Genomic DNA, 26,923 nt, shown 5'->3' on the forward strand with positions numbered 1-26,923 from the left:
TCTTATTAAATGTACATCAATTTAGATCTAAGGTAGTATTTTTAAGTGTATATTTAATACAACATAATAATAACCATGTTGATTTCACCAAGAGATTTTGTCATTTCATATATAAAGTAGAATGCTGTTTTCAGTTGAAAGAATCAGGCAGGCTTGTTGGCCACTTAGAAGTGGTCTTCAGAAAGTTGAAATTTGGGCAAGGAATGTTCTGAAACTACTTTAAACCCTATAGTTTATCTGGGCACAGTGGTACATGCCTGTAATCCCAACAGCTTGGGAGACTGAGGCAGGAGAATCATAGGTTCAAAGCCAGTCTCAGCAACTTGGCAAGGCCATGAGCAACTTAGAGAGACCATATCTCAAAATAAAATATAAAAAATGGCTGGGGATGTGGCTCAGTGGTTAAGTGCCCCTGGGTTCAATCCCTGGTACTACTACTACTACTGATGAGGATGATAATAACAACAACAACAATAAATAAAATAAAATTTAAAAATAGTTTTTTGGAACCTCAGATGTTTCAGAGAGTCTAGGAGCCTGTGAGCATATGCAAAACTCTCAGTGTAAGTACATTTTGGGAGAAGATAGTTCATAGTTTTTATTAGATTTTCAAAAAGGTTAAATCACTGAATCAGTTTTAGAATTTTAGATTAACCTTAGGACACTTAGCTGTTTGCCTCCATGAATGCTTGGCACATAGGCATTTAATAAATGTTACATAAAGAAAGTTACTAGAGGGCTGAGGCTATAGCTCAGTGGTAGAGCCCCCTCCTCGCACCTGTGAAGCACTGAGTTCAATCCTCAGCGCCACATAAAAATAAAGATATTGTGTCCATCTACAACTAAAAAAATATTTTTAAAAAAGAAACTAACTAGACTCTATTTATACTGTTATTTAACAGAGATTATTTAATCACTTTGTTTGAGATCCTTAGACCTCCAAAGTCCTTTGGATATGAAGAGATAAAAGACTGCTTCTACATTTTAGTGGCAAATAGGTCGCATATATTGAAGTATATATATTTGTATATATTTATAAATTCATGTATATTTGTGTAAAATATATATATATATATATATATATATATATATATATATATATATAAAATTAAATACCAGATTAACACATCACACAAAGAATATTAATATGACTTCAGAGTTGGCTTTGAGTGATATAGTGGAATGTAAACTAGACTTTCAGTAAAGGGCAGGACTTAGGTAAATGTGCTACTATCTACTATGTGACAGGTATTTTTAGGTACAGGATTGGGGGGTTGTTTTAATAGGGAAAATTAAATTTGAGTGAAGGCACTGAACAGATAATATGTTTGAAACGTTTAGGTTCTAAGAAAACTAATTTGGCTAGAGTCAGAGGGTATAGGGAAGGTAGTGGAAGAACAAAGGACTATTTTAGAAAGATCAATTCAACTTCCCTGTGTAGTTTCTTTAATCCTATTATTTTATTTTTTTAGAGAGAGAGAGAGAGAGATAATTTTTTAATATTTATTTTTTAGTTTTCAGCGGACATAACATCTTTATTTTTATGAGGTGCTAAGGATCGAATCCAGCACCCCGCGCATGCCAGGCGAGCACGCTACCGCTTGAGCCACATCCTCAGCCCTTTAATCCTATTTTAAAAATTTATAACATTTAAATTTTTCACCAAAGACAGCTTGAAAAATCATCTTATTGGAGTTTTACTATATTTTCAAGTAAATAGAATACTTTTAATATTCTTCTCCTACAACTCCACAAGGTAAATATTTTTTCTTGTATATAATGCACAGATGTATAAAAGTGTGTGTTATATACGGAGAAAAATGGGGGGGGGGGGCATTAGGTGTTTTTTTAAGGCATCCAGTTACTGATTTTGACAGTATTTTTTGTCTCACCCTGATTACCATAAACTGATTGTAGTTGAATTATACAAATCTATTGTGTCATTTCTGGATGATTTTTAGATGTTTATTTGTGTAACTCTACTCCCTACATGTATTTTTATTTTAATTTTTCTTCTCCTTGTATTTTTATTTATCTAAAATATATTTTTGACATTTTTAGGTGTTAGTAATAATTATGTCACAATTTTAATTGCAAAATAATTTCCTTAATAGAACCTAATTAATATACTTGGTGCCTGAAATAGTTTACCATTAATGATCTATAATTTCATAATACAGCCACAGTGAGCTACACAGTTATTTGTTCAACTTAATTTTGGCCTTTTAAATACCAGAGCTTTACATTTGAGGAAAATTGCATTTCAAGAGTACCTTCTAATTTCCATCCATCTTTGAACCAGAACTGAAGACATGAATATATATTGGGCCCAAATGGGTGTTGAACCCAGCAAAAAAACTTAAAAAATGTTGTCTTAAAAAGGTTGATAATGGGGCTGGGGATATGGCTCAAGTAGAAGCACGCTTGCCTGGCATGCGTGAGGCATTGGGTTTGATCCTCAGCACCACATAAAAATAAAATAAAGATATTGTGTCCACCTAAAGCTAAAAATAAATATTATTAAAAAAAGTTTGGTAGTGTGATTTGCTTTTGTCCCATGAATGTGAAATGATTGATATATATATATATATATATATATATATATATATATATATATATATATATATACACACACACACACACACATACACATACATACCATCTCTTGGCTTTGTGGGCAGTGTGATGTGCTCAGTTAATAAGAGGCAGCATTTTTACAAGAATTTTCTGTCCTTCCAAAGTCTTTTTTCAAACAAAGATGTCAGTTCTGGACTAGGGAAGCTGTGAATGAATTCATAATTTGGCATTTTTCATGTCAAATAAGCCAACAAATGATTTCTCTGATAATTTTTTGTAGACTTTAGGTGACCATTGGTAAATTAAAATAATTCGTATTTCATAATCCTGTGTTTTGTACTGTATCAATAAACATCAGATGAGAGATCTCTGTTTGAGATATAAGCCTATAGAATATTATAACATGATGCATACACAGAAGAGTAATCTTTGAAATGTAAGGGTTGAGAAATAAGACCACATGTATAGATTGAGATAAATGACAGAACCCAAAAAGTACAAAATGGTTTTAATCAGTGTGTTTAATCATTTTCTTAAGCTAGGGTAGTGATCTGATTGACAAGGTTTATCTTGACTTGACAGTAGAAATTATACTTTGTTGGAATTAGATGAGACTGGAGTTGTGGCCTTGGGCCAGGAGACTGAGGATGAAGTAATGGTGATGATTGTAACAACAAGTATATATTGAGCTATTTCTCTGTGTTAGTTGCTATGAGATAGGTGATATTACACATGCGGAAATTGATCATCCATCTGATCACTTGCTCAAAGCGATATCATAAATAGTAGAGATAGAATTTGAATCAAGGTCTATCTAACTTTAAAATCTGTCTTTTTTTCACTACTTTACCAAGGAGATGGTAAAGGCCTGGTTTAGATTGGTGGTCCTGAAAGCACCTTGTGCCTACCTATATCATAGCACTTATCACTCCGGTGTTTTTTGTGTTATGTACTGTCCTATTAGAATATGAATCTGAGAACATGAATCATATCTTAATCATCTTTATAATGCCAGCACCTAATATAATAACCAGGTACTTTATAAAGTTTGTGGAATGAAAGAATAGAAAGTCAGTAGTCAGGTTTGGTGGCACATGTCTGTAATCCCAGGTGCTCGGGAGGCTGAGACAGGAGGATCATGAGTTTAAAGCCAGCCTCAGCAACGATGAGGTGCTAAGTAACTCAGAGAGACCCTGTCTCTAAATAAAATACCAAAATAGAAAGTAAGGAGTACTATACTCCTTTTATATAGTATGTTAACTCACACTACAGTGATGCAACCACATCAATAGTTATAGCAGCTCAATTCACAATAGCCAAGCTAGGTGCCCTTCAATAAATGATTGGATAAAGAAAATGTGGTATATATACACAATGAAATATTACTCAACCATAAAGAACAATGAGATTATGGCATTTGCCAGTAAATGGATGGATCTAGAGACTGTCATGGTAAGTGAAATAAGCCAGTCCCAAAAAACCAGAGGCCAAATATTCTCTCTGATATGTGGATGCTAAACTATAACAAGGGAGGGTAGGTAGGTTAAGTATACAAAGTCATAGGATTAGACAAAGGGGGATGAATGGAAGGGAGTGGAAATGGGATTAGGAAAGATGGTAGATCAAATCGGACATAACTTTCCTATGCTTATATATGGATACACAACCAGTCTAACTCCACTTCATGTACATCTAAAAGAATGGGATCAAAATTGGAATAAGTTGCACTCCATGAAGGTATAATATGTCAAAATATACCTTACTATCATGTATATCTAAAATCAATAAACAAAAACAAAATATGATTATACATATACCAAATGGAAATACCTATTTGTGTTCACCATGTAAAGGAATGTTTACAACAGCATTTTGTGCAAACTGGAAACAATTCGAATGCATATCAGTAATTAAAGAATAAATAAAAAGGCTCTATTTTTTAAAAAGAAAGGTATAAACAAGAAATGTAAACAGTGAGCTACTTTATTTTGGTACTTGAGAGTAAAGTCGCAGTAGAATATTGAAGTCTGTAATACTTGAGTGCTTCCTTCTGCTTCTGCCATTTATCTGTATTTCTGATAACCTGTCCTTATTCCTTTAACTGAAACTACTGTTGTAAGATTTTAATGGGATGTATCTTTAAATGTCATAGAATCTTAAAATTTTTATTATGGAAGATTCCACACATTTTCACATAAAAGTTTAGAGAACAACATGAAATATAATATGACATATTATGTTAACTTTAAGAAGTATCGAATCTTGGCCAATCTTATTTCATCTATACTGTAAAGCCTGAATACTTTTGAAGCAATTTCCAGACATATTTTATCTGTTAAATATCAATGTGTATGTCTTAACATATTGGAACACTTACAAAAAAAACCTACAAAATTATGATACCTAGTAATTAGCAATGATTCCTTAATTCCAAATATCCATTAATATCCAATTAATGTTCATATATGTCTGAATATATCATAATATTTAAATGTTTATTTTTGATCCCAGAACCAAATAGTTTCTACACTTTGTAATTTACTAAAATTAAATCTCTCACCTCATTTCTCTCTCTCTATTTGCTGAATACTTTAGGTCTTAACATTTGCCCTATAGAGTTTCTGAACTTTGAGTGTACTTATTGGATAATCATGGAGTCTTTTCATGAGGTTCTCTGTTTCCCATATTTCCTTTGTCATGATTTCAACTGATAATTCTGATGAAAATTTAGAACTACAAGTTTGTGTTTTAACTTCATCAATCTTATACATTTCTGTCCTGTTTCACATACTGAAAATCACAGTCTTTAAAATATAAAAAATAATTTTATCCTATTCTTCCAAATACACAGAGCAGTTTCATAATAAAATGCTAGCACTATTGCTAACAATATGCTTATTAAAATAGAAAGCTTTTTCTATTTTTGCTGTTCTCTTTATCCATTTGGACTGCCCATTGGGGATGGACAATTAGGTGTTTGATTTCAAATTCATTTTGAATTGTTGCTAGTTGTGTGTCATTGCCTCCTCGTGGTATGTTTATTTCATTATCATTTTAGTTTTTTATTGTTTATTTTTTAAATTTTAATTTTTCTTTTTAGTAATCAGACTCGATATAATAAAATAATTTTGCTACACAATGATATATCTTAAAGAACAACTAATGATTATGACTGATTTTAGATTTCTTAGATTACTCATTGTTACAAATCAAGTAACAAAAATTCTTATAGAACTTTAAACTTCAGTTCTACTAGTAAAGAAGAGAAAATCCACGAATACCTACCAGGCCTTTAAGTGATGAGTTGTTAATATAGCTTAAAGGAAGCAATGTTATATGAAATTAAAGTAACTGACAAAAATCAATTACAGTCATCCCACATTATTTATTGATCATGTATTTGTGAATTTGCCTACTCACTAAAATATAATTGTGACTCTGAAATCAGTACTCTTGGGGCTTTATTGATTATTTATGGACATGTACAAAGTGGCAAAACATTTTATTTGAGTCCTCTACTGTAAGTTTTTAGCTGAGGTCCAACAAGGCAATGCTCTCCCTTCTTGTTTCAGCTGTCATATTGTGAACACGTGTCCTTTTAGTGGTCTTTTTTTTTTTCCTTTTTTTTTTTTTTTGGTGATTTTCTAGTTAATATGGCTTCCAAACATAGGTATGAAGTCCTGCCCAGTGTTAAGTGCAAGAAAGCTGTGGTATGCCTTATGGAGAAAATATATATGTTGATTGGGTTCCTTCACACATGAGTTATAGTGCTGTTGGCCATGAGTTCAATGTTAATGTATCAATAAAATATATCAATAAGGTGTCTTGAAACAGAAACAAACATGAAACAAATTTATCTATTGGTTGGTTTATGAAAATTTAGCCAAAAGAAGCTATCCTATATTTTCCACAGAAGCAGTGGTTCATAGCTACTTGATAGAATATAGGTATTGCAAATAACAAAAATCAACCATATTTTGATTATAGCGCACTTGAAAGGGATAAGTCCTATGGGAGAGGGAGAATTACATGGTGTTTACCTTCAGCTTTGCTATTTTTAAATTTCTGGTGTGATAGAATTCTTTTCTAGGACCAGTTATTTTTTGGATAGAGCCAATTTTTATCTCTCATAGATCTTAAACAAGTCATTTATAATTTTGACTTGACAAATCATTATTTTGCAGTTATAAATAGTTTTAAATCAAACTGTATTACCTCTGCTCAATTTTAATGATATTTGATTAATGGCAGCCCTGTGAGCCCATAAGTCTATACAATACCCCAAACTTGGATAATTTAAAAAATCTTACTTGACTTTACAAATCAGAAATTGGCTTTTTTTTCTTTAATGGGCCAATGGTAAATGTTTTAGGCTTTGTAGGAAATAACCTCCTCTTGAAAAGATGTAAGTATGCTAATTTGCCTCTGATTTCCTTCTTTTTTATTGGAATTTTAAGTGTTTACGGGATATAGTATGATAATTTCATACATGTCTACAGTATGTAATGATTCGGTAATAATTTCCTACCACTAAATATACATGAAAAGAAAAATGGGGAGTAAGCCCAGCCACTTATCATCTTTACTCATCAATCAAAAGGAATGGAGGGGCTAGGGTTGTGGCTCAGTGGTAGAGCACTTGCCTAGCATGTGTGAGCACTGGGTTCAATTCTCGGCACCACATATAAATAAATAAAATAAAGGTCCATTGACAACTAATTTTTTTTTTTGAGAGAGAGAGAGAGAGAATTTTAATATTTATTTATTTTTTTAGTTTTCGGCGGACACAACATCTTTGTTTGTATGTGGTGCTGAGGATGGAACCCAGGCTGCACGCATGCCAGGCGAGCGCGCTACCGCTTGAGCCACATCCCCAGCCCCTAAAAAATTTTTTTAAAAAAGGAATGGGAAACTAAAATTAATTGCTTATTTACTAAATACAAGACATTTTGTATAATTCCTTATATAATTTTCATGATAATCCTAAACAGAAAGGCATGCCCATTTCTTTTCATACATATAATCTAAGGCCCAATTAAGATAAAACTGCCCACTAGGATTTTCTGTGATGATGGAATTATTTTATATATTATGGTTGTTGAGTAGATGGAATACGGCTAATGTAACTGAATTTTATTTTACTTAATTGTAATTTCAACGTAAATAATTATGTGTGGGTCATGATTACCATACTGAGCAGTGTAACTTGAGGAGCATAAGTAGCATACTCAGATTTACACAATAAATTCCATAACTATAATGCAGAAACAAGTTTTGTGCAACTCGTAAGCTTGTGTTTTTTACATTATGCCACTCTGCCTCATCAATAAAAGTTATTTGTGAAGATGGTAAAATGGAATGGATGGAACTTACCCCACTAAATAGAAATTATATACAAGATACCTAGGCACTTTACTAGGTACATTAACTTTTAATCTACTATCTCAGTAAATTAGTATGCTGGGACACATGATTATAATTATCAATCAATACTCAATAAAATATTTCATAATCTACACATTATTATTGTCATATTATAAAGTAACATAACTATACTTTGAAGACATTAAGATGTAGAAAAAAATTTCAGATGTTGTCATATTTCAGAAATGTTTTTCTTATATCTAGGGAATAGTGTCTTCAAAAGGAAGTTAAGATCTAGACATCTAGATGTTTTAAGAGTTGATATTTTTCAAATATTTAGTTTTTATTCATAATTTCTCAGGTTCATAGGTAAACATGCATTGGTTTTAATATTTTTAGATTTTTAAAAAATATTTAATTTTTAATTGTAGTTGGACACAATACCTTTATTTTATTTATTTTTATGTGGTGGTAAAGATCAAACCTAGGGCCTCACATGTGCTAGATGAGCGTTCTACCACTGAGCCACAACCCCAGCCTTATTTTTGGATCTTTCAAAAGTCAATGCAAACAAAACAGAAAAAGAAATAAAAGGAATCATTTTTGCCTTTGTTTTTTTACAAAAACAACAACCACCATTCAAAAAGATATATACAAGAAACAACAAACTCCTTTCAGTGTATACAGTGGAGCCAAAATGGTTTCAGTATGGAGCCAGTCACAGGGAATGAAGTTGGCTAAGACTTTGGAAATAGGAGAGCCTGGAAAGACAGGAAGGGAGCCCATGAGATTCCTAAACCAGTGTTACTTTCTTGCCCCACCCCCAGTGTTTGGAGCTTTATTAGGTCACTAATGTATACAGTGCTGACCACAAGTGTGTGTGAGTTGTGGCCCTTCAAACCTACTTAATGGATAAAGAATAGGGCAGTTCTTAAATGACTGATCAGTTAGTCTTCAGACAAGGATATTGGACTGAGATTGGAACACCCATCCAACACAGCTTACCTTTCACATGTTCCTGGGAGGATTTAGGGTCCCAGGCCTGGGAAGGCAGCTGAAAACACCATCTAGAATTGTCCAACTACATGGATAACTTTTCTTGCCATTTCAAGCAGGCTGTTTTGGAGCTTGGGTTCTGTTCTTGCACTTGCTGTTCTTCTTGCTGTTGAGGTGCAAGTATCACATGTACTCTTGAAAGTCACATTGATGCTCTTATTTATTGCCGACCACTCTGTTCTTCCATTCAGATTTCTCTTCTCAGTGGGGGCAAGTGGAGAAGAGAAGGTCATCTTCATCTAGGCTGAGCTGCATCTGTGGGGAGGGGAGGGTCTTAAGCTCCAACTACACCTTTGAGATGTTGGCCTCCAAAATATTCGTGTTTTCCCTTCCCCACCCATTTGATCTTGCTGGTGCCTGCTTCAGCCTGGGAAGGTTCCAGGAGCATCCTGGGCTGGCTGGGGAGGGCTGAGTGTCTGTTTAAGGGAACTGGGGATGTTTGCAAAGCTGTGCTCCTAACAGCTGCCTCTGACCAGGCCTGGTACTGCCCACCCAGTGACGTGAGCGGGAGTACCAGTGCAGTTGCACAGTTGCTGCTGCACATTGCTAGCCCTGCAAATGCTTTTGCTGTGAAAGTGGATTGCCTCTTTCAGGTCTTGAATCTTTTTCTGCAGGACATATTGCAGGAGACACTAAAGGGCTCATGCTTGGGGACACTGTGGTGGCCCTCCACACCTTGTAAGGAGCTTATCAGGGTTGTGGGGCTGGATGAAAAGAAATTGCTTAAGTGATGCTGGCTGTAGTCTCTCGGTAGCCTGTGAGACTATCAACTCTACTGACTGGCAGAATATTTCTAGCAACACTGCTATACATGGCTCTGGAAATATACCCTAGAGCCCACTTCCACTCAGTGCAGATGGTAGCCTATGTTTTCAAGCTAATGTGGCCACCAGACACCCTCCAGTGCTACCACCACTACCACCCATGGAGTTGCTGCCACTTGTCATGAGGGGTCGGGGAATGATCCTCCACCTAGTGTAGATCTGTAGCCTGCTTGGCAGGGGGGACTCCAAAATTAGGCTGCTTTCTGCCATATAGAAACCAGTGGGGTAGGCACTGCTAAAGGTCTTGGAAAATGAATGGGTGACAGAATTTCTTCATTTTCACCTGAGTTGATGGGATGGAAAACCAGGCAGAATTTCTTGCACTGTTTATGGAGGAAAGCCTCTGTCCATAGCTCTCCACTCAGGGCTGCTGAGATCCATCTTACCTTGCAAGAAGCCAGCCTCAGTCAAGTCACTGACAAATTGCATCTCTATTGGAAGTGGAGGACTTGCTCCACCCATCACCCTTACCTCCAAGTCTAGGTGTTGGGAATATGGAAGAAGAACGGCTAGTGTGGAACTCAACTGAAGTGGACACCTTTGCTGTAGGTCTGTCTGGCTGAGGTCAAAGGAAGAAATGTTCCGATTGCCATTGCCAGTGCCCCAGGAGCCATAGCTGGCCAGGTAGTTCAAATGTGAATTTCCAAATTACAGTAGGGACAGGGACAGGCCCTTCCCCTTACCCTTTGCCATAGGCATTAGAAACATCTTTTTAAAGTACAGGAGGTTCTTGAATTCTTTGTCCATGACCACAGGTGACATTCTCTGTGGCTGCTTCATTTTCTGCAGCAAATGGGGCAGGGGGTGGGGGGGTGACAAGAGCAAGAAGTCAGTCTTAAATATATCCCTATTGCATGTGAGCAGGGGGGTGAGGGGAAAGTGGCATGAAGTGTCTGCCCTAGAACAAAGGAGCATGCAAGGGTTTTGTGTGGGCCACAGCTTCATCCCCCTTCCCCACATGGACCATGTTTGGCCAGCAGGGGCACAGACCCTCCTGTGTGTAGTTCCTGGGGTGAGGCTGCCTAGGTCAGGTCTTGCTCATCACCCACCCACCATACTGGCAGCCAACCGCCCATCTCATCTTCCAGCTGAGGGAGTCAAGTTTCCTGTTTTAATATTTTTACTGATATCTGACTTAGGTATATAACAGAAATCTTGTAATTTTATTGGTGAATACCAACTGTGTATACACAACGGAATATTATTCAGCATTAAAAGAGAATAAAATCATGGAATTTGCAGGTAAATGGATGGAGTTGGAGAATAAAATGCCAAGCGAAGTTAGCCAATCCAAAAAAATAACCCAATTACCAAATGTTTTCTCTGATTTAAGGATGCTAAAAAAAAAAAAAAAAAAGGATGCTGATTTATAATAGGGTTGGGGGTAGGGGGAATAGGAGGATTAGATGAACTCTAATTGATATATGCAAATTGTGTACTTCTATGATATACATGTTGTATTTATACATGTATGCAATGATTAAATCAAATTAAATAATATAACCATCACTTTACAGATGTCTTATTTTTCACATGGTGACAACATTTTAAATCTACTTTCTTGGCAATTTCAAATGTGCTATTTTTTAAATTTAGTTTTTAGGTGGACACAACATCTTTATTTTAATTTTTACGTGGTGCTGAGGATGGAACCCAGTGCCTCATGCAAGCTAGGCGAGCACACTACCACTTGAGCCACATCCCCAGCTCAATGCGCTATTATAATTACTACACATAATAGTTATAGTCACCATGCTATACAATAGATTTCCAGAAATTATGCTTCTGGTCTAACTGAAAATTTGTATCTCTCAATCAACATCGTTATGTTTTCAGTATTGATTTTTTTCTTAGAATTGCTTTGGCTATTATTGTTATTTTATTCTTCTATGTGAATATTAGGTCTGTTTTTTCCAGTTCTATGAAGAATGACATTTGCATTTTAATGGTGATTGCACTGACTCTGTAGATCACTTTTGATAATAAAGCCATTTTAACAATATTCTACTTATCCATGAAATATAGGAGGTCTTTCCATATCCTAAAGTCTACCCCAATTTTTTCCTCACTCTTCTATAATTTTCACCATAGAGGTCCTTCACCTCTTGATATTATTTCAAAGTATTTTTGGTGGTTGATATTATAAATGGAATTCTTTTAATTTTTTTTGTCAATGGACCTTTCATTTATTGACATGTGATGCTGAGAATAGAACTCAGTGCCCCACACATGCTAGGCAAGCACTCTGCCCCTGAGCCACAACCCCATCCCTATGAATGGAATTTTTAAATTTAGTTCACTGTGAGTTCATTATTGATGTAAAGAGATATTGATTTTTGTGTTGATTTTGTAACTTAACCACTTTACTCAATTTGTTTATTAGGTCTACATGTCTGCTGGTGAAATGTTTAGGATCTTCTAAGTATAGGATAACATCTGCAAATAGGAATAATTTGCCTTCTTCCTTGCCCATTTGTATTCCATTTATTTCCTTCTCTTGACTAATTGCCTGGATAAAATTTCAAATATGTATTGAATAGGAGTGGTGAGGATGCACATTCTTGTCTTATTCTTTATTTTAGAGGAACTATTTTCATTTTTCCCTATTCAATATGATATTGGCTTTTAATTTGCCATGTATAGTTTTTTATATTGAGGTAAATTCCTTCTATCCCCAGTTTCTTCAGGGTTTTTCTTATGAAAGGGTGCTGTATTTCATTGAAGGCTTTCACCTCATCTATTGAGATGATCATGTGAGTCTTGCCCTTGATTCTCTTCATGTGGTGTGTTATGTTTATTGATTTGGATATGATGAACCAGTTTTGCATTGCTGGGATGAAGCCAACTTGATCATTATGTATAATCTTGTTATTATGTTGTCAAATACAATTTGATAATATTCTATTAAGGAATTTTGCAAGGTTGTTGCAAAGATTTTATCAAGGATATTGGAGTTTTCTTTCATTGAGGTATCCTTATCTGGGTTTGGTGTCAGTGATACTGGCTTTGTAAAATAAATTTGGAAAAGTTCCATCCATTTCTATTTCATAGAATAATTTGAGGAGCATTGGCCTCAGTTCTTCTTTAAAGGTCTGGAAGAATTCAACCAAGATACCATCTGGTCCAGGGGCTTATTTTGTTGGAAGGATTTATATTACTGCTTCAATCTCATTGATTGTTCTTGGTCTGTTTATAATTTACATCCTTGTTTCAATTTTGATAGGTTATTGGTGTCTAGAAATTTATCTATTCTTCTAGATTTGACAAATTCATGGATTATAAATTTTCAAAATAGTCCCTAATTATCCTCTGCATTTCAGTGATATCTGTTGTGATATCTTCTTTTTTTCATCTCTATTTTTTTTTAATTTGGCTCTTCTCTCTCTTTTTTTACAGTTAATGGTTTGGCTAAGGAATTATCAATCTTGTATATCTTTTCAAAGCACCAACTATTTTTTTCAAATTGATCCTTTGTATTCTTTTATTCTCTATTTCATTAATTTTGGCTTTGATCTCAATTATTTCCTTTCTTTTACTGATTTCAAATCAGTTTGTTTTTGTTTTTCTAAGATGTAGAGATGTGTCATTGGGTTGTTTATTTGTATCTTTCTAAGTTTTTCATATAGGCACTCATAATTACAGATGATCTTATAATTTCCTTAATATTAAGTGTCCTTGAAATTTGCAGATATTGTATCTTCATTCTCTCTTGATTTTAAGAATTTTTAAAATTTCTCCCAAGATTTTTTCTAAGATCCTTCACCTTCACAAGTGTATTGTTCAACCTTTATGTTTATATAATTTCTGAAGTTTGTCTTGATGTTGATACTAATTTAATTTCACTATAATCTGATAAGATGCATGTAACTATTTCAACATTTTATATTTGATAAGTCTAGCTTTGTGTCTAAAATGTGGTCTATTTTGGAGTAAGTTTTATTAGAAACAGAGAACAACATGTTAGGTGAAATATTCTGTGGATATCCATTAAGTCCATTTGATTTTTAGTATGCTTTAGGTCTGAACCATCTTTGTTTTTTTTTAATATTTATTTTTTAGTTCTCGGCAGACACAACATCTTTATTTTATTTTTATGTGGTGCTGAGGATCGAACCAAGTGCCCCGTGCATGCCAGGCGAGCGCACTACCACTTGAGCTACATCCCCAGCTCCACTGAACCATCTTTGTTGATTTGATGTCTTCATGACCTATTTATTGGTAACAAAAGTGTTTTGAAATAACCCAGTATAATTGTTTTGGGATCTGGGCCTTTATGTCAAGTAGTGTTTGTTTTATGTAACTGAGTGCATCAATATTTGGGACATAAATATTTACTATCATTATATTTTCCCATTTAATTATTCCATTTATAATATGTAGGGAGATTAATAAGTATCTTTCTCTGATTAATTTTGGATTGAATTTTGCTTCATGAGACAAAAGAGTAGACACTCTTATTTGCTTTCAGTCTCCATTTGCATTGAGTATAATTTTGCATTCTTTCCCTTTAAGCCTATGGACGTCTTTGCCTGTGAGATATGTATATTGCAGGCAATACATGGGTGAATCTTGTTTTATTCTTAAATACAAATTATCAATCTATGCCTTTGAATTGGAGAATTGAGACCATTTACATTCAGTGTAATGATAGGGATGTCTTTATTATTTTTGTGATTTTGATTTATTCAGAGTGTTTTATTTAACCTAAATCTTACTGCATAAGTATTCTTCTAAAGAGACTTATTCTTTCCTGAGCACTCTTGTTTGTTTTTTAATCTCCTTCCATATGTGGGATTTATTTAAATATCTTCTGTAATGCTGACTTAGTATTCAAGAATTATTTTGTCTGTGCTTGTCTTGGATGACTTTCATTTCTCTTTTGATACTGAAGGATAACTCTGCTGCATTATGGAAATCTTGGTTGATAGTTTTTTTTGAGGGTTTCTTCTAAGAAATGTATGTGTAAAAATCATATAGTAGTCTGTACAAACAACAATAAGTGTTGACAAGGATGTGGGGGAAAAGGTACACTCATACATTGCTGGTGGGATTCCAAATTGTTGCAGCCAACATGGAAAGCAGTGTGGAGATTTCTTAGAAAACTTGGAATGGAACTGCCATTTGACCCAGCTATCCCACTCCTCGGTCTATACCCAAAGGACTTAAAAACAGCATACTACGGGGATGCAGCCAAATCAGTGTTTATAGCAGCATAATTTACAATAGGAAAATTGTGGAACCAACCTAGATGCCCTTCATCAGATGAATAGATAAAGAAAATGTGGTATATATAAACAGTGAAATATTTCTCAGCATTAAAAGAGAATAAAATAATGGCATTTGCAGATAAATGGATGGAGTTGGAGAGTTACCATAATTGCTAAGTGAAGTAAGCAAATCCCCAAAACAAAAAATGCTAAATGTTTTCTCTGATATGAGGATGCTGATCCATAATGGAGATGAGGGGAGCATGGGAGGAATGGACAAACTTTAGATAAGGCAAAGTAGAGGGAGGGAATGGGAGGGGCATGAGGGTAGGAAAGATGGTGGAATGAGATGGACATCATTACACTAAATATATGTATGAAGACATGAATGGCATGACTCTGCTTTGTGTACAACAAGAGATATGAAAAATTGTGCTCTATATGTGTAATATGAATTGTAATGCATTCTGCTGTAATAGATAACAAATTAAAATTAAAGAAAAGAATCAGTGAGTAATATCCACAGCTTACTGTTTTGTAAATTAGGATACATAAAATGCTATTAGGACAAAATATTATGGTATCCAGTACCATATCAACAGTACAAAATGTATTCAAGTATTCTTGAATGTATTTCAAGAGTACAAAAAATATATTGGTAACACTTGGTATTCATGAGTAGCCACATTTTGGGTAGATGAGGCTATATCTAATTAAAGCCTGAACTAAGGTAAAATTTTTCAAAAGAATATTTGTAATGACAATTCAAACTAGAAGGATAAAGATAATGGTAGTCATTTAGTGAGCTTTCAAAAAGTGCAGCTTCTATATTGATTGTTTTACATGCTACATTTCATTTAGCACTCATTGCAAGTGATTAAACATTAGTCCTATTTCACATAATGAAATTAAAAACTACAGGAATTAAAGAATTGCAGGTATATACTTTTCTGAGATTTTACTTCATATGTATCACCTTTTTTCAGTATTGATAGAAAAATTTAGACAAGAGCATGCTAGGCAAGTGTATTAGATTTCTGTCACTATCTCAAAATACCTGTTGAAAATCAACTTAAAAGAAGGAAAACTTTATTTTGGCTCAGGTTTCCTTCACTTGACCCAGTTGCCTTCAGACCCATGACAAAGGAAAGCTGCTCACTATGTGGTGGCCAGGAAGCAAATAGAAACTGTAAGGGACAATTGTCTGAATATACACTTCAAGGGCAGACTTCCAATGACCTTCCTCAACTAGACCCACCTCTTAATTGTTGCAGGACCTCCCAGTTGTTACAAAAGTGGGCAACCAAACTTTTAGCACATGGTGTTATGGTTTGTATGTGAGGGGTCTTCCCAAATCTCCCTAATTAATGCAGGAATTTTCATAGGTGAATTACTTGAATTTTCAGAGCTATAACTAATTAGTCCATCATAATTTAAATGACTAGGTGATAATTGTAGACAGGTAAAGTGTGACTGGAGAAGATGGGTTACTAGGACATAACCTGGAAGGGTACATCTTCCCTGTGGCCCCCTCCCCTATCTCACTCTGCTTCCTGACTCCATCATGAGCTGAGCAGCTTTCCTCACCTTGGGCCCAGAGCAATGAAGTTGGTAATTTGTGGACTGAGAGGTCTGAAATCATGAGCCTAAATAAACTTTTCCTCCTCTAAAAAATAAAAAAAGAAATCAAAAGTGATATATTTTGGAAGGCAGGAATTCTTAATATATTTATTTATTTATTTTAGGGAGAGAGAGAGAAAATTTTTTAATATATATTTCTTAGTTTTCGGTGGACACAACATCTTTGTTTGTATGTGGCGCTTAGGATCGAACCCAGGCCGCATGCATGCCAGGCGAGCGCGCTACCGCTTGAGCCACATCCCCAGCCCTCTTAATATATTTAAGGGAAAACAATAGTGTTCCTGAGATGTCCCCCATAGTTATTAAGAAATGGAAGCTGAGTAGATTTTCAAATTAAAAGTCCTTTTTAATATTTCTTTCTCAGATGGGAAAGCTGACAACCATGCCAGCAGGTCTCATGTATGCATCTGTAAGTGTACGTGTGTCCAGGGAAGAGGAATACAAAAAGAAGCTAATGAGACCAGACCAGGTAAATTGCCTACAAAAGTTTATGGACCTTACATAATGTAAAGACAATGCAAAATCTCTGTGGTCGTTGTGGTGATGGTTGTTGTTTCATTTACCTTCATAATAAATGTATTTGAAATCTGTTAGGTCTGTTTGATAAGTTGAAAGAAATAATATCTCTAAATAGTATATTTAACACAAACATCAAAAACTCTAACTTCAGTGAAAAGTATTTGGTGATTTTTCTTAATGAATAATTAATATTACTACAAGGTCTCATACCTTCTAAGCAGCATGACTTTTCTTTCTTGAAAAACTTATATAGATATATGCAGTATTACAATGTCTCTCAATCATTATATCAGTTTTAGAAGGGATACTAGATGTTTTATAGTTCAGTCTCCTGTATGGCATTATAATCCCCTCTACAGTAGTCACACTCAGTGGCCACTTATCTTCTATATGTATAAATCTCTGCATAAAAGAATCTAAGGAACACGTTCCATTTTCTGGATGCTCTCATTGGACTTAAAGTCTGTTAGTCAGCTTTCTGTCACTGTGATCAAAATATCTGACAAGAACAACTTGAGGGTTGGGGTTGTGGCTCAGTGATAGAGTGCTCGCCTAGCAAGCACAAGGCACCGGGTTCAATCCTCAGCACCACATAAATGTAAAATAAAGATATTGTATCCACCTAAAAGCTTAAGAATAAATATTTTTTTAAAAAGAACAACTTGAGGAAATTTTTATTTTAATGTCACATTTCACAGGTCTCAATCCATGGTCAGCCAACTCCATTGGTCTGGGCTGGAGGTAAGGCAGGACATCACGGCAGAAAGGCACAGTATACTAATGCTGTCACCTCATGGCATCCCGGAAGCAGAGAGACCAAAGGACCAGAGACAATATATAATGGCCAAAGACAGGCCTGCAGTGGCCTGTGTCCTCTAACCACCTCACATCTGCCTAAAGTTATCACCCTGTAATCCATGCAGATTATTAATCCTTTAAATGGATTAATCCACTGTTGATGTTATAGTTCTCATCATTACCTAGAAACCCCACCTCTGAACCTTTCTTCAATGAGGATCATGCTTTTTAATATAATATGAGCTTTTTAGGGAAAATTTCTAAATCTAAATCATAATAAGGTTCTTCCTTATGTCAAATATAAACCTGCCACATAATAATTACTACCATTGGTGCTGTATCTCATTATTTGACATTGTAAATAAAACATCTCATTTCTCTTCCGAAAAGAGATGTCAGTTTTATCTTAAATGATTTTGTGTCTTAGCCTGTCATCTTTGTGATAAATACCTGAGGAAAGGTTGATTTTGGTTCATGGTTTCAGAGGTTTTAGTCTGGTCAACAGACTCCATTGCTTTGGACATGAGATGAGACATAACATCATGGTAGAAGGGCATGGCAGAGGAAAGCTGCTTGGCTCATGACTGTTGGAAAGCTTAGAGAGAGAAAAAGGGGCCAGGGTCAGATATTGTCCCCAAGGGCAAGCCACCATGACATTTTGTCTCCAAACATGCCCTCCTTGCCTACAGTTCCCCCCACCTCCTGGTAGTCCATTAAACTGTCAAAGGTTTAATTCACTGATGAGGTCAGAGTTTCTACTCTAATTGCTTCCTCAAAGCCATACATCTGCACATTGCTTCATTGGAGATCAAGCCTTCAACACATGACTCTTTGGGTGATACTTTATATCCATACCATAACATTTTGCTTCCTAGATGAAAATATTAATTGCTTTAATTATTCCTCATTTCATAGCTTTTAGTTCCTTCATTGTCATTATCACTCTATGCCACACATGTTCTGGATGGTTAATGTTTTCTTTAGATATATTTTGACTACTGCAGGATAGAATCAAACATTTTCTCCTGTTGTAGTATTACATTTGTATTAATGCTGCCTAAGATCATACTATTTTTATATTTATTTTTGTTTGGAATTCTCAAAATCACTGTTCTATTAAATAGACTTTGACCATGACATAGTGAATTGCAGTTTTCTAAGTCACTAACCTTTTCACATAGGCTGCTGGTAAGCTGTGTCATGTCCCACTCTATACTTACACTTTTGGATTTATTTGCCCTAGTTGCCAGGTGTATGATGCCTCTCTAAATTTCATCTTGTTGATCTGGCCCACCATACTTACTTGTTGAGCTTTTGATGTGATTATGGATTCTGTTCACTACTATGCTATTTATATCTACCTGTCTGAAGTCACACCTAAGATTTGTCTACATACTTAGTGATGTATTCATAAGTCATACAGGTCTGAGTCTGAACTCTGACTCTACCAATAAACTGCTAGATGATATTGGGTAGAAATCTTAATGGTGACATAAATATTCTGTTGTATAAATGTATCACTATCAAATGCAAAAATTTCATAGATTTTTGGAAATTGAGAGTGCTTCCAGTAATTTTGCTATTATACCATGCTTATTTAACCACTTGCTAACTAAATCTTTGTATACATCTGTAATTGTTTCCTTAGGATGAATTTCTAGAAGCAGAAGTATAGGAATGGTGGCACAAAAACTGATATATTGGCAAGCTAATGTGCAAAACTGAGATATTCACATATTACAGAAAAATAAAAGATTTCCTGAGTTCCCTTCGAATTTGTGTAAAGTTCCCTTTGAGTTTGGTTTTAAGCATTGAGTAAAGTGTTATTATTTTTCATTAGCAGTCTTGGATAGATTCTCTACCCTACCTACTTGCTGACTCTCAGTTTTCTTTCTCTTTATTAATCTCAGAAGGATGATATTTTTAAACCTTACTTGACACTCCCATATTTGGGCAGCTCAAAAATCTAAGTAGGAAGATAAATAACTGACGTTTGTTCCTAATAGCTAAATTCACATATTTCTGAATTTTAAAGTAAATAAGTGCATCTTTACTATATTATGGATATATGGGGTTGTAGCTCACAGTGTTTTCCTAGCACATGTGAGGCACTGGGTTCGATGCTCAGCATCACATAAAAATAAATAAATACAATAAAGGTACTGTGTCTTTGTATAACTAAAAATATTTTTTAAAGTATCAGTATGCTCCTGCCTTATTAAGTGCCATATAGTGAACATAAATAAATCCCCCTTTATTAGAAAACTCTTCAGGATCACAGAGTAATCATTTTTGACCTTGGAAATTGCAGTATTCAGGTCAGTAAAATGACTGGTAATTAGGCTGCATGTAGGTAGCCAGACACATACATAAATGGACACTTTTTTTAAAATCCCTCTGACATGAGCTTTACTTATTTTCTTGCCATTTGCTTCTTTTCACCAAGAAATAACTGAGAAAAATATTGATTTGAAGTTTCTAGTTACTTTGGTTCAATTTAATTTAAAACGTGGTTTTATAGCTTACTGGATCTAATCATGATTTCTAACTGAGTACAAATAGATTGTGTTTATACAGTAAGTGGCATTTAAGGCCAAGGCCTCCAATTTATAGTGAGAATATTCTCTCAGTAGAAACTGTAGTAACATGATACTGGCTGCTTCTTAAAATTCTAACAATAGAAATGATATCCTTTTATATAAACCTTTCAACTATGCTTGAATGCCCATGTCTAAGAAGAAAATATTATAAAGCACTGGTTCTTAATCATTCTTACCCCTTTGAGAATCTGATGAAAAATTTAAATGTACTTCCTAGAAAATGCATATATAAAATTTTGCTTACAACAGACCACAAATAAAAAACTTTTTTCTTTAAACTCTTTATCTAATGTATGCTGGGATATAAATTAAGGATCAGGAGATTACCATGAAGATAGGGAAAAGAATAAGAACAATGTTTAATAATGTTTGGAATTGAAGAATGTAAAAGTATACAGGGGCCATGATGGACATTTAAGTAAATAATTTTGCCCACTCTAACACCAGTACATCCACATACACAGTCTCTTTCTAGGGAAGAAGGAAACTTTCCTTACCTGTAACATACCTGCTTTTTATATATAATATGTATTTTAATATAAAATATGCATGTCTGACCCTCCTATTCATACATAGTTGCCAACTTGGTTAATTTAAATCCCAACATTAGTCTGGAAAGAGAAACATTAACTCTTTAGTCCTAGTATGGGTAATAAAGGGCCATTTAATGGTAACACAAGACTTTTCAACCTACTACTGGAAATTTTGTGAAGCTGATACTGTCCATTTGTCTTTATTTTAATGTTTTGAATTTATAGGCAAAATTGTATTTACCTCATACAACATGATATTTTGACATATATGTATATCTATCTATCTATCTATCTATCTATCATGGAATGCCTAAATCTGATTGTTAACATATTTATTATCTACCATAATTATGATTTTTTTAATGATGAGAACTCTTTACACCAACTCTGAGCATTTTTAAGAATATAACATATTATTAGCTATTATGTTTGTTCTTGGTACAGGATGAAATCCAATGACATTAATCGTCTAGTTCCCTTGATGTTGATTTGTAAACTTGGTTCTCCCCAATTATATCTTCACCCAATTTCAAAGGAAGATGCTATACTCTGAACATAAAAGCAAAATTTTTTTTTTACTTTTATAAAGTAAGATTTTACCTTAAATTTTTTCATAATTCTATTATGTTTATATTTGGTTTTATTGAATATTGACTAGCATTAAAAGCCTATTTATATAATATATGAAAGGTATAAGAACCAGCAGTACTAGTATGATAATGAATAACCATGTACCTACCACCCAATTTCAAGGAAAAACAAAACAGTATCCCCTGGGTACCTATCCTGGTTCATTCAGGTATAACCACTACTCTGAATTCTTACTATTCCCTTCTTTTATAATTTTACCTTATATGTTTGCATGGCTAAACAATTTGGGAATTTTTGGTTTTACATGTTTGACTGTATGTTGATAGAAACATGCCTACATGCCATTTATGCATCTTTGCTTATTTTTTATTTTTGCTTAACATATTCCTGAAATTAGTCCATATTTTTCCATATGACTCTTATTTTTCTATTTTCTCTAATTTGTAATATTCCAGTGTATGGATATATTCCAATTTACACATTTTTGTGTTCATGGACATTTAGGTTTGTTTAAAGATTTTTACAATTATAGTTTTGCTATGAATAATAATATATATATATACCCCTAAGTATGTAAGTATGGTAGTTGCTTCTATATATACCTAGAATTAGAGCCACTGGGTCAAACTATATGTGGTATCACTTAATTTCTGGCCTCTTGGGTCCCTAGTCTGACTAACCTTTTTACCACATCATCTCTGTATTTAAGATGGAAATTTTATCAACAATCTTAGTTTTTTTTAGGAGGAAGATGGATAAGTATTCCTATTCTCTAATATGCAGGAAAAGGCAATCCAGTTATTTTATGTTCTTGACATGAACATTTTTCTGCCTTCAGCTCCCCATATATACTGCACCACCTCTCCAATCTAAATATGTTGAAGAGCAGCCTGGTCATTTACAGATGGCCTTTGCATCCATCCGCACTACAACTGGTCATTACATTGGCTGGTGCAAGGTAAGTCTATTCTGATAAGTGGTTTTGTATTAACATTTCAGCTTAATTTCCAGTTATCTACTGATGTGTAAAAATCTACCCCTAAAACTTAGTAGCTTGAAACAGTAAGTGATATCTCTCATGCTTTTGTAGGTCAGGGATTTGATCAGAATTCAGACAGAGAATTCTTCTGTTGCATGTGATATTAACAGAGGCCATTTGTGGTATTTATCTGGCCAATGGGCTGATCTGGATTGTACAAGACAGCTTTATTTGCATCTCTGGATCCTTGACAAGGATGGATGGAAGATCTGTCATGATCTCTTAAGCATGATGGCCTCTAGGTAGACAACTTTACATGGCAAGTTCAGGACTCCTTATGACAAAGCGTTATTTACCTCCTACATGAAATTCTGAGATTACTTCTAAATTATTCCTTATTTAAGTGAGCAAAATATTGTTCACTTGAGGTTGGCAGCTATTAGGCCAAATAGAATTCATCAGACTTTGATGCTTTAGCCTTGAATAAGCAGTGTTCAGCAGCAGAATGGTGGAATAAGCTGATAGAACACTGATATTTCATTATCATCATATAAACATTGTATTTATATGAGCACCTCCAATGTGAGTTTCTTCATGATAATATTGGTATATTGTTTTCATCATTCTGACCTAATACCCATACAGTTTTTCCCAAATGTAGCCTGATTGTGAACCTTTGTGCTTTTTAGTTTCTAATCCATTCCTTTTAAACCGAAAATTCTAATGAGCTTAGGAAAAATAATGTGTCCTCATGTAAAATACCAAATCAATGAACTCTGGTCATTCCAGATGATATTTCAAACATCTGATGAATATATGGAATTATTTTTTTGAAAAATTTTCCTTGTCATATATTTCTAATGGTACTAGTTGTACTGCATTCTCTTAATACTTTTATCTCTGATGGAAATATCTTAAGTAATTATGGTCTGAATCATGCTCCCATGGCTATATGCCAATAGTCAGATGATTCAGATTTAAAATCTCCTGAGACCTAATTTTCTGTAGTGTTCTCAGATGTGTCTTCAGTGAGGTAAATTGTCCCTGAGAGGTCTTTAAATTGGTGTTGTAACTCTCAACCGTTTTAAGACTGAAAGAACATTTTGCTGTTGATATGCTGAAACAAATAGGTTGAAAAAAAACATTTTCAAATGTATTTAATCTTCAATATAAATAACTTTTACTCTTTAATTTTTCCATAAAAAACATAATCTATTCTTTAAAAAATTTTGTCTGCCCCAAATTGCATTCTGCATGAAACCTATAATCATGTAGACCAAATTCATACTTCTACTCTGTAGTGTTTTGAAATTTAGGTGGCAGTGCCCCCCTGTGGTACAAATTAATTCCTAAACTCAGCTAAGGAATTTTTCCTTAAGACTTATGGTTAAATGATTTCCAATCAACTGGTCAACAGGTATTTTAATGTTCAAAGTGAAATTTTCTTAAGAAAGTCCATAAAGAGAAGTAGCACAGTAGCAGTTAGGTCTGTGTTGGTTTGCATAACCTTAAACCAGGATGAACAGGATGAATCTCTGCAAAGATCAAACTGAGACAAAATTACTAGATCAAGATCTCAATACCAATAACTTTTTTTCCCATCTATTATAATTATCTCTGTTTTTATGATTTGAAAAATCTCCCTTGCTCTTGTTTTTAATCCCATGGTTTTGTAGCACCTAGTTCAGAGAAGGAGTTTGGTTTGTGTTTTCTGATTTATACAGCATGATTATGAGTAAGTCATTTTGTGACATCAATTTTATTCTAATGTAAATAGAGTAATACCCACCACACAATAAATATGTATAACAGTATTTTTTGCATTAAAATAAATTAGTTAAAATTAGTAAAAGGAAAGGCTTGCTTTAAAGCTTTAATCCCTCCAGTGGGTTAATATGATTTTGTTGATGTAGAATTTATGTTCTTATTTAAAAATTAGATGGATACTAGTCAGAGTAGAATGATTTGTATCCTGAAGTAAATGCCTTATTTGTGTTTTCCTTATACTAATGCAAACTAAGAAAAAAAAGATGATGAAGCTCTTTTGTTTAGGTTTTTCCCTGTTTTTGTTTTTTCTCTACAAATCATTCTGTTGTTGCTATTGTATCTTTGTTAATCAGATGTTGCTTCTATGCTGAAATATACCTCCCTTCATGTTTTATTCAAATTCCATTTATTTCTCTAGGCCATTATAAAAGAAGATTATAAATCTTTATATTTTTTTCAATATCTTTTCTGTGAACTGCTCTGATTATTTTATAGACATTACTTTACCCACTTATATAAGGAAAATAGTAAACAGGTATTATTCATGTTAAATAGAATGAGAAGCAGAAAATGAAGAGAAGCTAAGTTAAGCAAGTATCTTCATTGTGAATGAATTAAAAGGCTGAATTTATATTTTGATGTAATGCTAAGTGAACTTTTTCATATAATATCAAAAATACGGGCTACTTGATCTGATTATCAGAAGCTTCAAAAATGTAGTTATCCTTTTATCTCCCTTTTATTCCCAGGGTGTTTATGTCTTTGTGAAAAATGGAATAATGGATACAGTACAGATTGGAAAAGGTAACTGAACCATCCATAATTGGAAATGTTCTATTATGTTTTTAATATGCAGTATTTAAATGTGAGAAAAATAAGCATGGTATCCTATTCCATTATTATGTTTTTACCAATTCAGAAGATATTCTATATTTTACTGATAATAATAACAAAGCAATAAATATCTACTATTTATTTAGCTATTATTATATGCTAAATAATTATATAAAGTATTTTACATAATTTTTCTCATAATTCTGTGAGTGTTGGCATTATAAGTATAGTATTTATATTTTGCAGATGAAGATGCTGAGGTTGGAAAGATTAAGTAGGTTACCAAAGTCATACAGTTAGTAAGTGGAACTAGCCCCAGTCAAACAGATCTTTTTTAACTGTAAAGTCCACATTATGTTCTTAAAAAGTATAAATTAAAAATATTTCTTCATTGTTGCTAATTAGTTTAAAAAAATGTTATTTGCAGCTGTGTGTGTTTGTGCACACCTGTAATCCCAGTGCCTCAGGAGGGGGGAAGATCACAAGTTTGAAGCCAGAGTGGGCAAGTTAGCAAGAGCCTCTGCAATTTAGTGAGACCCTGTTTCAAAATAAAAATAAATAAAAGGGACTTAGGGTGTAGGTTAGTAATAGAGTACCTCTGGATTCAATTCCCAGTACCAAATGAAAGTGTTATTTTCTATTAAAATGGATAGTATTTTGCTATCAATTGCTGGAAAGTGATAATAGTAGTCGACCTGCAATGTATATAAGCTACTGTCAGAAATTAATTATATTTGACTCTTCAGCTCATTAATAGTGTTTTGGCAGCAGGTGTAGGTTTCTAATATTCTTGGCATATACCAGTTGTCAGAATAAATATTCATTAGACAGAGAGATCACCTAAAAATTTAAGTATCATCCTGAAGTTGATGACCTGTATTTGAATTTAATATGTTGAGAATTCAAAATTATTTCCCTCATTAATCTTGAGGAATATGACTAAATATATGCTTGTCAATAAATAACTAGGACAAAAGAGTATATTTCTAAACTATAATTTAAATATACAATAAGCCAAGACATCCAGATTTTTGTTTATTCTTCATCTGCTTTTTATCTTGCCTCACTTCTTTTACTGACCATTGGTTTTAACCAAGAGCAATGGCTGCTCTAAGGTTGTTGGGAAATAGTGGGAAGCAAGGTCTAGTCACCAAGCTCCTAGATATAATTATCTATTTCATTTCTTACTGGATCCTACCAATGCTTGAACAGATAAGGGATAGAAATCATGAATTTGTCTTAAAGTAATTCATATTAAGATGGCTGGGGTTGTGGCTCAGTGGTACAGCACTCGCCTAGCACGTGCGAGGCCCTGGGTTCTATCCTCAGCACCACATAAAAATAAATAAAGATATTGTGTCCAACTACAACTAAAAAATAAATATTAAAAAAGATGGACCCTCTAGCATTATATTTTACAGAAGAGTAATAACTGTGTGTATCATTAAGAAAATAAATACCATTCGAGTTTTTATTTTGTGACAGTAATTATTATCAAATTTTAGATCATTGCTCATACAAACATTTTGTACAGTTCTTTTAAAGAGTGTTTAAACCATTCACTGTTACCTTATTGTCCACTATTAATAAGCTAATCTCTTAAACCTTTCTGTATAATACCTGTAGAGAATAC

The 26,923-nt window shown here is 33.9% G+C and overlaps 1 protein-coding gene across 1 annotated transcript in view; it reads left to right on the forward strand.

Annotated features, from left to right (window-relative positions):
* Nucleotides 1-26,923, forward strand: part of Apool (apolipoprotein O like) — an 82,085-nt gene that overhangs the window by 14,530 nt on the left and 40,632 nt on the right. The window contains exons 2-4 of the mRNA XM_046425362.2: nucleotides 17,034-17,138; nucleotides 22,549-22,668; nucleotides 25,206-25,260. Of these exons, the coding sequence (XP_046281318.1) occupies nucleotides 17,034-17,138; nucleotides 22,549-22,668; nucleotides 25,206-25,260 (280 nt within the window). The remainder of the gene's footprint in view (nucleotides 1-17,033; nucleotides 17,139-22,548; nucleotides 22,669-25,205; nucleotides 25,261-26,923) is intronic.

The sequence above is a fragment of the Marmota monax genome, unplaced genomic scaffold, assembly GCF_021218885.2.
Source record: "Marmota monax isolate L192 unplaced genomic scaffold, Marmota_monax_Labrador192_F-V1.1 WCK01_AAM20220418_F8-fsc00176, whole genome shotgun sequence".
NCBI classification, from domain to species: Eukaryota; Metazoa; Chordata; class Mammalia; order Rodentia; family Sciuridae; genus Marmota; species Marmota monax.